The 13224-nt window shown below is 46.2% G+C and overlaps 1 protein-coding gene across 1 annotated transcript in view; it reads left to right on the forward strand.

The window, feature by feature from the left end:
- The window catches only part of slit1b (slit homolog 1b (Drosophila)), a 124805-nt gene that overhangs the window by 94314 nt on the left and 17267 nt on the right, over positions 1-13224 (forward strand). Inside the window, exons 16-26 of the mRNA XM_090195419.1 lie at positions 1199-1343; positions 1423-1497; positions 1744-1887; positions 2808-2951; positions 3833-3999; positions 4174-4312; positions 4914-4982; positions 9468-9539; positions 9842-9913; positions 10168-10239; positions 11211-11374. Of these exons, the coding sequence (XP_090051545.1) occupies positions 1199-1343; positions 1423-1497; positions 1744-1887; positions 2808-2951; positions 3833-3999; positions 4174-4312; positions 4914-4982; positions 9468-9539; positions 9842-9913; positions 10168-10239; positions 11211-11374 (1263 nt within the window). The remainder of the gene's footprint in view (positions 1-1198; positions 1344-1422; positions 1498-1743; positions 1888-2807; positions 2952-3832; positions 4000-4173; positions 4313-4913; positions 4983-9467; positions 9540-9841; positions 9914-10167; positions 10240-11210; positions 11375-13224) is intronic.

The raw sequence follows: 13224 nt of genomic DNA on the forward strand, positions 1-13224 counted from the left end.
GAGTGATCACACAGTCTTCTGGAACAGCTGGTGCTGTCATGCATGTTTCAGTGTTATTTGCCTTGAAGCAAGTATATAAGTAGTTTTGCTCGTCTGGTAGGCTCGTGTCACTGGGCAGCTCTCGGCTCTGCTTCCCTTTGCAGTCTGTAATGGTTTGCAAGCCCTGCCACATCCGACGAGCTTCAGAGCCGGTGTAGTACAATTCTATCTTAGTCCTGTATTGATGCTTTGCCTGTTTGATGGTTCGACGGAGGGTATAGTGGGATTTCTTATAAGCTTCCGGGTTAGAGTCCTGCTCCTTGAAAGCGGCAGCTCTACCCTTTAGCTCAGTGCAGATGGTGCCTGTAATCCATGGCTTCTGGTTGGGGTATGTACGTACGGTCACTGTGGGGACGACATCATCGATGCACTTATTGATAAAGCCAGTGACTGATGTGGTGTACTCCTCAATGCCATCTGAGGAATCCCGGAACATGTTCCAGTCTGTGCTAGAAAAACAATCCTGTAGCTTAGGATCTGCTTCATCTGATCACTTTTTTTATAGACTGAGTCACTGGTGCTTCCTGCTTTAATTTTTTCTTGTAAGCAGGAATCAGGAGGATAGAATTATGGTCAGATTTGCCAAATGGAAGGCGAGGTAGAGCTTTGTAGGCGTCTCTGTGTGTGGAGTAAAGGTGGGCCAGAGTTTTTTTCCCCTCTCTGGTTGCACATTTAACATGCTGGTGGAAATTTGGTAAAACGGATTTAAGTTTCCCTGCATTTAAGTCCCTGGCTACTAGGAGTACCGCCTCTGGGTGAGTGGTTTCTTGTTTGCTTATGGCGGAATACAGCTCATTCAATGCTGTCTTAGTGCCAGCCTCAGTCTGTGGTGGTATGTAAACAGTGTGTTCTGTGTGATAATATGGTGTGTTCTATGTGATAATACGGTGAGTTCTATGTGATAATGCAGTGTGTTCTATGTGATACTGCGGTGTGTTCTATGTGATAATGCGGTGTGTTCTATGTGACAATACAGTGTGTTCTATGTGATAATACAGTGTGTTCTATGTGATAATACAGTGTGTTCTATGTGACAATACAGTGTGTTGTATGTGATAATACAGTGTGTTGTATGTGATAATACAGTGTGTTGTATGTGATAATACAGTGTGTTGTATGTGATAATACAGTGTGTTCTGTGTGTGTTAAATGTGACCAGGTACAGAAGACACCCGTCTGAATAATGAGTGTAACAGTAAGCCAGTGTGTCCTGCTAAGTGTCGCTGTGAAGCTAACGTAGTGGACTGCTCTAACCTCCGTCTCACCAAGTTCCCCCAACACCTACCTGCCTCTACCACCGAGCTGTAAGGACACACACACAGTATACTGTTATCTATTGCTGCTTTCTGTCTGTTCTCTGACAGTTTTCTCCTCCTGTCTCAGGCGTCTCAACAACAATGACATCTCAGTGCTGGAAGCCACCGGCGTCTTCAAGACTCTCTCTCAGCTCAAGAAAATGTACGCTCTCTCAATTTACTTCTGAAGTTTTAGATTTTTTGGGGGGTATTAGTTCATCACATTTATTCATAAACATTTTAATAATAATATAATTATTAAATACACTGTAACAAGGCATAATATTTCTAAAAGGAATTTATATCTATTCATTAGTAACCATAAAAGGCCACTTGTCTTGTATGTTATTGGATAATTCAGTTGACCATTGGTTTGTTGTTTGTAACAAGCATAATCTGTGTTTTTCAGTAACCTTAGCAACAACAAGATCTCAGAGATTGAGGACGGAGTGTTTGAGGGGGCGGGGTCTGTCATGGAGCTCCACCTGACAGCCAATCACCTGGACTCTGTCAGAGGGACCATGTTCAGGGGCATGGGCGGCGTCCGCATGCTGTGAGTTAGCACCTTCATCATGATCATCATCATTATGATCATGATGATCATTATTATCATCAATCAATCAAATGTATTTATAAAGCCCTTTTTACATCAGCCGATGTCACATAGTGCTATACAGAAACCCAACCTAAAACCCCAAACAGCAAGGAATGCAGATGTAGAACAGTTGAAACAGGATCAGCAGCACAACCAGGTGGACTGGGGACAGCAAGGAGTCATCAGGCCAGGTAGTCCTGAGGCATGGTCCTAGGGCTCAGGTCCGAGAGGAGAGAAAGAGAGAGGGAATTAGAGGGAGCATACTTAAATGCACACAGGACACTGGATAAGACATGAGAAATACTCCAGATATAACAGACTGACCCTAGGCCCCCGACACATAAACTACTGCCGCATATCATCATCATCAGCATTATCATATGTAATTATCATCATTATCATTACAATTATTATAATTACCATTGCCATCGTCATTATCCCCATTAACATCATTATCATTATCATCATCATTATCATGATCATCATCGTTTTCATAGTCACCATTTTCATCTTAATCATAATTATTATCATCAATTATTTAAGTAATAAGGCCTGAGGAGGTGTGGTATATGGCCAAATATAGCACGGCCAAGGGCCGGTCATTATGCACGACGCACTGCGGAGTGCCTGGACACAATCCTTAGCTGTGGTATGTTGGCCATGTACCACAAACCCCCAATGTGCCTTATTGCTATTTGCCGTGGAAATTCATACTGAGTGAGACTTGTCATTTCTTCAAACAATCATCTTTATTTAATATCGATTTAATTATTGCAATAATGAAACTGGTCAACCCAAAAGTATTGAAGAGTAATTGTCATCATCAATATAAAATGCTGTCTTCGCCAATGACTACAGTGTCTCTCTGTGTGTTGTAGGATGTTGAGGAACAACCGTATCAGCTGTATCCATAACGGCAGCTTCACTGGTCTGGCCAACGTCCGCCTGTTGTCTCTCTATGACAACCAGCTCCACACCATAATGCCTGGGGCCTTCGACACACTGCCCCACCTCTCTACACTGTAAGACACACATACACACATTCACAAATCATCCTTGAAAAGTTTAAGAACTCTGTTATAGACTGACTGCCTCTCTTTATCTCTCACACTCTCGCTCTCTTTCTCTCCCCCTATTTCCCCCCACCTCTCTCTCTCTCCCCCCACCTCTCTCTTCCCTCCACCTCTCTCTCTCCTCTCACCTCTCTCTCTCCCCCCACCTGTCGCTTCCCTCCACCTCTCTCTCTTACCCCCACCTCTCTCTTCCCTCCACCTCTCTCTCTTACCCCCACCTCTCTCTCTTACCCCCACCTCTCTCTTCCCTCCACCTCTCTCTCTCCCCCCACCTCTCTCTCTTACCCCCGCCTCTCTCTTCCCTCCACCTCTCTCTCTCCCCCACCTCTCTCTCTTACCCCCACCTCTCTCTTCCCTCCACCTCTCTCTCTCCCCCCACCTCTCTCTCTTACCCCACCTCTCTCTCTTACCCCACCTCTCTCTTCCCTCCACCTCTCTCTCTCCCCCCACCTCCCTCTCTTACCCCCGCCTCTCTCTTCCCTCCACCTCTCTCTCTTACCCCCGCCTCTCTCTTCCCTCCACCTCTCTCTCTTCCCTCCACCTCTCTCTCTTACCCCCACCTGTCTCTCTCTCTTACCCCCACCTCTCTCTCTTACCCCCATCTCTCTCTCTCTCCCCCACCTCTCTCTCTTACCCCCACCTCTCTCTCTTACCCCCGCCTCTCTCTTCCCTCCACCTCTCTCTCTTCCCTCCACCTCTCTCTCTTACCCCCACCTGTCTCTCTCTCTTACCCCCACCTCTCTCTCTTACCCCCGCCTCTCTCTTCCCTCCACGTCTCTCTCTCCCCCCACCTCTTTCTCCCTCTGTCTTCCTCCCTCTCACTCCCTCAGGAACCTGTTGGCCAACCCGTTTAACTGTGACTGTCGTCTGGCGTGGTTGGGGGCGTGGCTTCGTTCTAGACGAATCGTAACAGGGAACCCTCGCTGCCAGAGCCCCTCCTTCCTCAGAGAGATCCCACTACAGGACGTAGCTGCACCAGACTTCCGCTGTGACGACGGTACGACACACACACACACGCACGGACTCACGCAGAAACACACATCACACACAAGGACATAGAGATTTTATAATTTCATTGATGGAAAGTGATAGAAGTATATTACATTTCAAAATATAAATATAATATATATAATATAATATAAAAAATAAAGTCGTCTCCCTTCTCTCCCAGGTGTAGTATTGGAGGAGAGTAGCTGTGTAGCTCGTCCTCAGTGTCCCACTGAGTGTACCTGTACAGAGACGGTGGTCCGCTGTAGTAACAAACACCTCCAGGCCCTGCCCAAGGGGTTGCCCCGCAACGTCACTGAACTGTAAGTCACAGACTGGGGTTAGAGGTCAGGGGTCAGGGCAAGGGGGCAGGAGACAAAGGGAAGGGTGCTTGGGGTTAGGGCTTAGAGATCTGCAATACACTTTTCTTACATGCTCAGTTCACCAGTTAGCACTTAGTTATATAACGTATTACCTGTCTGAATAGGTAGGTATACCCCTATAGTCTGTTCTGGCTAGGACAAGGCTTACTGACTAATAGGTAGGTTTAACCCTGTAGTCTGTTCTGGCTAGGACAAGGCTTACTGACTAATAGGTAGGTATAACCCTATAGTCTGTTCTGGCTAGGACAAGGCTTACTGACTAATAGGTAGGTATAACCCTATAGTCTGTTCTGGCTAGGACAAGGCTTACTGACTAATAGGTAGGTATAACCCTATAGTCTGTTCTGGCTAGGACAAGGCTTACTGACTAATAGGTAGGTATAACCCTATAGTCTGTTCTGGCTAGGACAAGGCTTACTGACTAATAGGTAGGTATAACCCTATAGTCTGTTCTGGCTAGGACAAGGCTTACTGACTAATAGCTGGTATAACTTAGTTACTTTGTTTAACCACAGTCTCCTCCTCCTCCTCATCCTCTCAGGTATCTGGATGGGAACCAATTCAGCATGGTGCCCAGGGAACTGTCCACCTTCAAACACCTGCAGCTGGTGTGAGTTAACCATTACTGCCTGTTAGTGTGTCTGTTAGTATGTCTGTTGTGAGTTAAGCATTACTGTCTGTTAGTGTGTCTGTTGTGAGTTAACCACTACTGTCTGTTAGTGTGTCTGTTGTGAGTTAACCACTACTGTCTGTTAGTGTGTCTGTTGTGAGTTAAGCATTACTGTCTGTTAGTGTGTCTGTTGTGAGTTAACCACTACTGTCTGTTAGTGTGTCTGTTGTGAGTTAACCACTACTGTCTGTTAGTGTGTATGTTGTGAGTTAACCACTACTGTCTGTTAGTGTGTCTGTTGTGAGTGTCTGTTGTGAGTTAACCATTACTGTCTGTTAGTGTGTCTGTTAGTGTGTCTGTTAGTGTGTCTGTTGTGAGTTAACCACTACTGTCTGTTAGTGTGTCTGTTGTGAGTGTCTGTTGTGAGTTAACCATTACTGTCTGTTAGTGTGTCTGTTGTAAGCGTCTGTTGTGAGTGTCTGTTGTGAGTTAACCACTACTGTCTGTTAGTGTGTCTGTTGTGAGTGTCTGTTGTGAGTTAACCATTACTGTCTGTTAGTGTGTCTGTTGTAAGCGTCTGTTGTGAGTGTCTGTTGTGAGTTAACCATTACTGTCTGTTAGTGTGTCTGTTGTGAGTTAACCACTACTGTCTGTTAGTGTGTCTGTTGTGAGTGTCTGTTGTGAGTTAACCACTACTGTCTGTTAGTGTGTCTCTTGTGAGTTAACCATTACTGTCTGTTAGTGTGTCTGTTGTGAGTTAACCATTACTGTCTGTTACTGTGTCTGCTGGTGTGTCTGTTGTGAGTTAACCATTACTGTCTGTTAGTGTGTCTGTTGTGAGTTAACCATTACTGTCTGTTAGTGTGTCTGTTGTGAGTTAACCATTACTGTCTGTTAGTGTGTCTGTTAGTGTGTCCGTTGTGAGTTAACCATTACTGTCTGTTAGTGTGTCTGCTAGTGTGTCTGTTGTGAGTTAACCACTACTGTCTGTTAGTGTGTCTGCTAGTGTGTCTGTTGTGAGTTAACCATTACTGTCTGTTAGTGTGTCTGTTGTGAGTTAACCATTACTGTCTGTTAGTGTGTCTGTTGTGAGTTAACCATTACTGTCTGTTAGTGTGTCTGCTAGTGTGTCTGGTGTGAGTTAACCATTACTGTCTGTTACTGTGTCTGCTAGTGTGTCTGGTGTGAGTTAACCATTACTGTCTGTTAGTGTGTCTGCTAGTGTGTCTGGTGTGAGTTAACCATTACTGTCTGTTACTGTGTCTGCTAGTGTGTCTGGTGTGAGTTAACCATTACTGTCTGTTACTGTGTCTGCTAGTGTGTCTGGTGTGAGTTAACCATTACTGTCTGTTACTGTGTCTGTTACTGCATGGTCAGTGGTGTTCCTGGGCTTAGGTCCCCATTACTGTGTTACTGATCCTCTCACTGATACCGTACTTTACAAAGGTGTACTGTGTCCTAGAGGTCACCAAGCAGGGTCCTGGTCCCTACAGAGTGTTTTATTCATTATATTTCACCTTTATTTAACCAGGTAGACTAGTTGAGAACAAGTTCTCATTTACAACTGTGACCTGGCCAAGATAAAGCAAAGCAGTTCGACACAAACAACAACACAGAGTAACACATGGAATAAACCAACATACAGTCAATAATACAGTAGAAAAAGTATTTATACAGTGTGTGCAGATGAGGTAAGATAAGGGAGGTAAGGCAATAAATAGGCCATGGTGGTGAAGTAAATACAATATAGCAATTAAACACTGGAATGGTAGATGTGCAGAAGATGAATGTGCATGTAGAGATACTGGGGTGCAAAGGAGCAAGATAAATAAATAAATACAGTAGGGGATGAGGTAGTTGGATGGGCTATTTACAGATGGGCTATGTACAGGTGCAGTGATCCGTGAGCTGCTCTGACAGCTGGTGCTTAAAGCTAGTGAGGGAGATATGAGTCTCCAGCTTCAGTGATTTTTGCAGTTCGTTCCAGTCATTGGCAGCAGAGAACTGGAAGGAAAGACGACCAAAGAAAGAATTGGCTTTGGGGGTGACCAGTGAGATATACCTGCTGGAGTGCGTGCTACGGGTGGGTGCTGCTATGGCGGCCAGTGAGCTGAGATAAGGCGGTGCTTTTCCTAGCAGACTTGTAGATGACCTTGAGCCAATGGGTTTGGCGACGAGTATGAAGCAAGGGCCAACCAACGAGAGCATACAGGTCGCAGTGCTGGGTAGTATATGGGGCTTTGGTGACAAAACGGATGGCACTGTGATAGACTGCATCCAATTTGTTGAGTAGAGTGTTGGAGGCTATTTTGTAAATGACATCGCCGAAGTCGAGGATCGGTAGGATGGTCAGTTTTACGAGGGTATGTTTGGCAGCATGAGTGAAGGATGCTTTGTTGCAAAATAGGAAGCCGATTCTAGATTTAATTTTGGATTGGAGATGCTTAATGTGAGTCTGGAAGGAGAGTTTACAGTCTAACCAGACACCCAGGTATTTGTAGTTGTCCAGGTTTACAGGTTTCTGTTACAACCCAGCACAACAGACCTTCATTAGCTTAATCGGTTGTTTTAGAGCTGTGCTGGAACAAAAACATGTGCACAATGTAGCTCTCTAGGACCAGAACAGTTCTAGTGGTTTCTCTACAGTCCAATGTGTAACCATGACCAGCAGGTGGCGATATGGAACCTGCTCTGCACTTGACTCCACTCCAGTCAACAACAGCATTATCCAACCCACAATCCACCAGCTCATAGCTACCTCTGATAGACCAGAGTGGGTTAATGGTTATTCACTTAACACCTCCATTTGACACAAAAAGCCTTTATTCTGTGGAGATGGGATATGAAGTGTATCGGAGGAGGGTTGCTGCTGAGTGTCTGATGATGGGTAATAAACTGCATTAACAGGATGGATACGTCTCAGATGGCACCCCATTCTCTATGTAGTGCACTACTTTTGACAATTGCCCAGGCTCTGGTCAAAAGTAGTGCCCTATAAAGGGGATAGGGTGCCATTTAACTGGGACACAGACTACAGTGCATTGGGAAAGTATTCAGACCCCTTGACTTTTTCCACATTTTGTTATGTTACAGCCTTATTTTAAAATTAATTAAATCGTTTTCCCCCCTCATCAACACACAATACCCAAAAATGACAAAGCAAAAAACGGAAATATCAAATTTACATAAGTATTCAGACCCTTTACTCTACTTTGTTGAAACACCTTTGGCAGCGATTACAGCCTCCAGTCTTTTGGGTTATGTATTTGGGGAGTTTCTCCCATTCCTCTCTACAGATCCTCTTAAGCTCTGTTAGGTTGGATGGGGAGCGTTGCTGCACAGTTATTTTCAGGTCTCTCCAGAGTCTCCCAGTCCCTACCACTGAAAAACATCCCCACAGCATGATGCTGCCACCACCATGCTTCACCGTAGGGATGGTGCCAGGTTGCCTCCAGACGTGATGCTTGGCATTCAGGCCAAATAATTCAATCTTGGTTTCATCAGACCAGATAATCTTGTTTCTCATGGTCTGAGTCCTTCAGGTGCCTTTTGGAAAACTCCATGCTGACTTTCATGTGACTTTTACTGAGGAGTGGTTTCTGTCTGGCCACTCTACCATAATGGCCTGTTTGGTAGAGTGCTGCAGAGATCGCTGTCCTTCTGGAAGGTTCTCCCATCTCCACAGAGGAGCTCTGTCAGAGTGACCATCGGGTTCTTGGTCACCTCCCTGACCAAGGCCCTTCTCCCCCAATTGATCAGTTTGGCCAGGCGACCAGCTCTAGCAAGAGTCTTGGTGGTTCCAAACGTCTTCCATTTAAGAATGATGCAGGCCACTGTGTTCTTGGACATTCAATGCTGCAGACATTTTTTGGTACCCTCTCCCAGATCTGTGCCTCGAAACAATCCTGTCTCAGAGCTCTACGGACAATTCTTTCAACCTCATGGCTTGGTTTTTGCTCTGACATGCACTGTCAACTGTGGGACCTTATATAGACAGGTGCCTTTTCAAACCATGTCCAATCAATTGAATTTACCACAGGTGGACTCCAATCAAGCTATAGAAACATCTCAAGGATGATCAATGGAATCTCATAGCAAACGGTCTGAATACTTATGTATATACGTTTAAAAATATATAAAATAAAATAATTGGAAAATAAATCTAAAAACTATTTTCATTTTGTCATCACAGGGTATTGTGTGTAGATTGCTGAGGAAAAATATATATTTAATCAATTTTAGAATATGTCTTTAACGTCACAAAATGTGGGAAAAGTGAAAGGATCTGAATACTTTCTGAATGGCACTATGTGGATCTAACTGGATAACTGTAGATAACTAAAGTGTTGGTTGTTTTTAACAAAGTCATTATGTTTGAGTAGTGGTTGTTTTTAACATAAAGTCATTATGTTTATTAAGTAGTGGTTGTTTTTAACAAAGTCATTATGTTTAAGTAGTGGTTGTTTTTAACCCTTGCTGTTCCAGAGATCTGAGTAACAACAGAATCAGCTCCCTGTCTGACTCCTCCTTCTCCAATATGAGCCAGCTCACCACCCTGTGAGTCTCTCTCACACACACACACACACACACACACACACACACAGGGAAAAACAAACACACACAATAATTAATCAGAAGACAATTATCTGAAAAACAAAAAAGGTTAAACAACAAAACATGTAATCTCTTGAAAATACTTCTCATGTTCATCACCCTCACACTGTATCTAGACTAGTGTATCTAGACACTGTATCTAGACTAGTGTCCTGTCTTAGAATGTTATATTAGAAGTGTAGAATGTTCATCATGTAATAAGTGTCTCTGTGTGTTCTTCTCCTGACTGTGTTCTTGTGTTCCAGCATCCTGAGTTACAACTCTCTACGCTGCATCCCTCCTCTGGCCCTGGCTGGACTACGCTCTCTCAGACTACTGTAAGGGCTGAACCCCCCCCCCCCCCCCCCCCCACACTCTCTCTCTCTCACACACTCTCACACACACACACACACACACACACACACACACACACACACACACACACACACACACACACACACACACACACACACACACACACACACACACACACACACACACACACACACACACACACACACACACACACACGCACACACACACACACACACAGAGCCTTAATAATAACATGTTTTGTGTTTCTCTGTCCCAGATCTCTTCATGGTAACGACATCTCTGAACTACTGGAGGGGATCTTCAGCGATGTGGCCTCCCTGTCTCACCTGTGAGTGTGTGTTTCCTGTGTGTATTTGTCCTGTGTGTGTGCACATTATCCCACTCAGCACGCTTAGCAGTGACCGCCTGCACCCTCTCCTATCTATGTCAGAGTCAAGTGCTTTCCCAGTCAGAGGGCGTGGTATTGGATTGGCAATAAAGACACGCATGACTGAGGGAGTGTGTGTGTGTGTGTGTGTGTGTGTGTGTGTGTGTGTGTGTGTGTGTGTGTTTGTGTCTGTGTGTGTGTGTGTGTGTGTGTCTCCAGTGGTGTGTTCGAGGAAGCGTGACCTGTCTGGGACAAGCTAAAAGGGTCGGAGTGAAGGATTGATGGAGGAGAGAAAGGGAGGGAGGGATCGTGTCACTACAGAGGTCCATGTCTGTTGACCTTGTGTTGAGAGTAAAGAGAGAAACAGGGGATACAGCAGGTTAGCCTGGGTTATTAATGTAATACTCTACCTCACATACTAGCACATCTAGTTCCATTGATGTACTGTAACATGCGGTGGCACAGAGGTTCCCAGACATTCAACATCACTGAATAGAAACATTAGAAACATTTAGTTTTTTTGATACAGATCCTTACAGGGGTTAATTATAGTGTTGTATGTGGAGGAACTGCCCCCAGAACAGGTTGCTGTCCTATGACAACTTTCAACAGAAATGCTCTGATTCCCTTCTATTCAGTGTCTCATGTTAAAGTGATGGAACTTAAAGGTGCACTATGCAAAAATTGCTTTTATATTTCCTGGTTCTTAGACTTGCTTTCAATTGGAATGGCCAAAAAGTTACATATTGCAGCTTTAACTGTATTTGAGGCAAGAGGACCCCCTCTTGTGGTAGTTGAAAGTATTACACCACATTCAGAGCATGCCTGTACTTGTCCACCTGACTTTCATCTGAATTGGCTGTCAGTCTGATTGATTAATTGAGCGACTGACCTTAACCCTTCCACCCGGATCTTTGACCTCTAACCCCCAGGGCAATCGGTGCCAACCCCCTGTACTGTGACTGTCATCTGCGCTGGCTGTCTGACTGGGTGAAGAGTGGGTACAAGGAGCCTGGCATCGCCCGCTGTGCCGGACCAATGGGCATGGAGGGAAAACTGCTGCTCACCACACCTGAGACCAAGTTTGAATGTCTGGGTAAGAGTGGAAGAGGAGGCGGAGGAGGGAGAGGAGGGAGAGGGAGGGAGGGAAGGGAGAGGAGGGAATGGAGAGGAGGGAAGGGAGAGGAGGGAGGGAGGGGGGGCTGGCTTTTGTAAGGTGAAGAGGAAGAGATGGGAGAGAGAGAGATGGATTAAAGGAGTGTAAAAGAAGGGATAGAAGATGGCGATAGAATGGGTGAGAAAATAGAAAGGTACAGGAGGAGGAATGGAAAGAAAACCCAATAATGAGAGTCAATAGAAAAAGGAGTGAAAGGTAATCTCTTCTTATTTTCATTGGACCCCAGAAAGATGACGTCAGCTAGTAGGGACCCCAGAAAGATGACGTCAGCTAGTAGGGACCCCAGAAAGATGGAGCCAGCTAGTAGGGACCCCAGAAAGATGGCGTCAGCTAGTAGGGACCCCAGAAAGATGGCGTCAGCTAGTAGGGACCCCAGAAAGATGGCGTCAGCTAGTAGGCACCCCAGAAAGATGGCGTCAGCTAGTAGGGACCCCAGAAAGATGGCGTCAGCTAGTAGGGACCCCATAAAGATGGCGTCAGCTAGTAGGGACCCCAGAAAGATGGCGTCAGCTAGTAGGGACCCCAGAAAGATGGAGCCAGCTAGTAGGGACCCCAGAAAGATGGCGTCAGCTAGTAGGGACCCCAGAAAGATGACGTCAGCTAGTAGGGACCCCAGAAAGATTGCGTCAGCTAGTAGGGACCCCAGAAAGATGGCGTCAGCTAGTAGGGACCCCAGAAAGATGGCGTCAGCTAGTAGGGACCCCAGAAAGATGGCGTCAGCTAGTAGGGACCCCAGAAAGATGGCGTCAGCTAGTAGGGACCCCAGAAAGATGGAGCCAGCTAGTAGGGACCCCAGAAAGATGGCGTCAGCTAGTAGGGACCCCAGAAAGATGGCGTCAGCTAGTAGGGACCCCAGAAAGATGACGTCAGCTAGTAGGGACCCCAGAAAGATGGCGTCAGCTAGTAGGGACCCCAGAAAGATGACGTCAGCTAGTAGGAACCCCAGAAAGATGGCGTCAGCTAGTAGGGACCCCAGAAAGATGGCGTCAGCTAGTAGGGACCCCAGAAAGATGGCGTCAGCTAGTAGGGACCCCAGAAAGATGGAGCCAGCTAGTAGGGACCCCAGAAAGATGGCGTCAGCTAGTAGGGACCCCAGAAAGATGGCGTCAGCTAGTAGGGACCCCAGAAAGATTGCATCAGCTAGTAGGGACCCCAGAAAGATGGAGCCAGCTAGTAGTGACCCCAGAAAGATGGAGCCAGCTAGTAGTGACCCCAGAAAGTTGGCGTCAGCTAGTAGGGACCCCAGAAAGATGGCGTCAGCTAGTAGGGACCCCAGAAAGATGGCGTCAGCTAGTAGGGACCCCAGAAAGATGGAGCCAGCTAGTAGGGACCCCAGAAAGATGGAGCCAGCTAGTAGGGACCCCAGAAAGATGGCGTCAGCAAGTAGGGACCCCAGAAAGATGGAGCCAGCTAGTAGGGACCCCAGAAAGATGGAGCCAGCTAGTAGGGACCCCAGAAAGATGGAGCCAGCTAGTAGTGACCCCAGAAAGATGGAGCCAGCTAGTAGGGACCCCAGAAAGATGGAGCCAGCTAGTAGGGACCCCAGAAAGATGGAGCCAGCTAGTAGTGACCCCAGAAAGATGGAGCCAGCTAGTAGGGACCCCAGAAAGATGACGTCAGCTAGTAGTGACCCCAGAAAGATGGAGCCAGCTAGTAGGGACCCCAGAAAGATGGAGCCAGCTAGTAGGGACCCCAGAAAGATGGAGCCAGCTAGTAGGGACCCCAGAAAGATGACGTCAGCCAGTAGGGACCCCAGAAAGATGGAGCCA

The sequence above is a fragment of the Oncorhynchus mykiss genome, chromosome 13 (genome assembly GCF_057628025.1).
Source record: "Oncorhynchus mykiss isolate SJ-2025 chromosome 13, ASM5762802v1, whole genome shotgun sequence".
NCBI classification, from domain to species: Eukaryota; Metazoa; Chordata; class Actinopteri; order Salmoniformes; family Salmonidae; genus Oncorhynchus; species Oncorhynchus mykiss.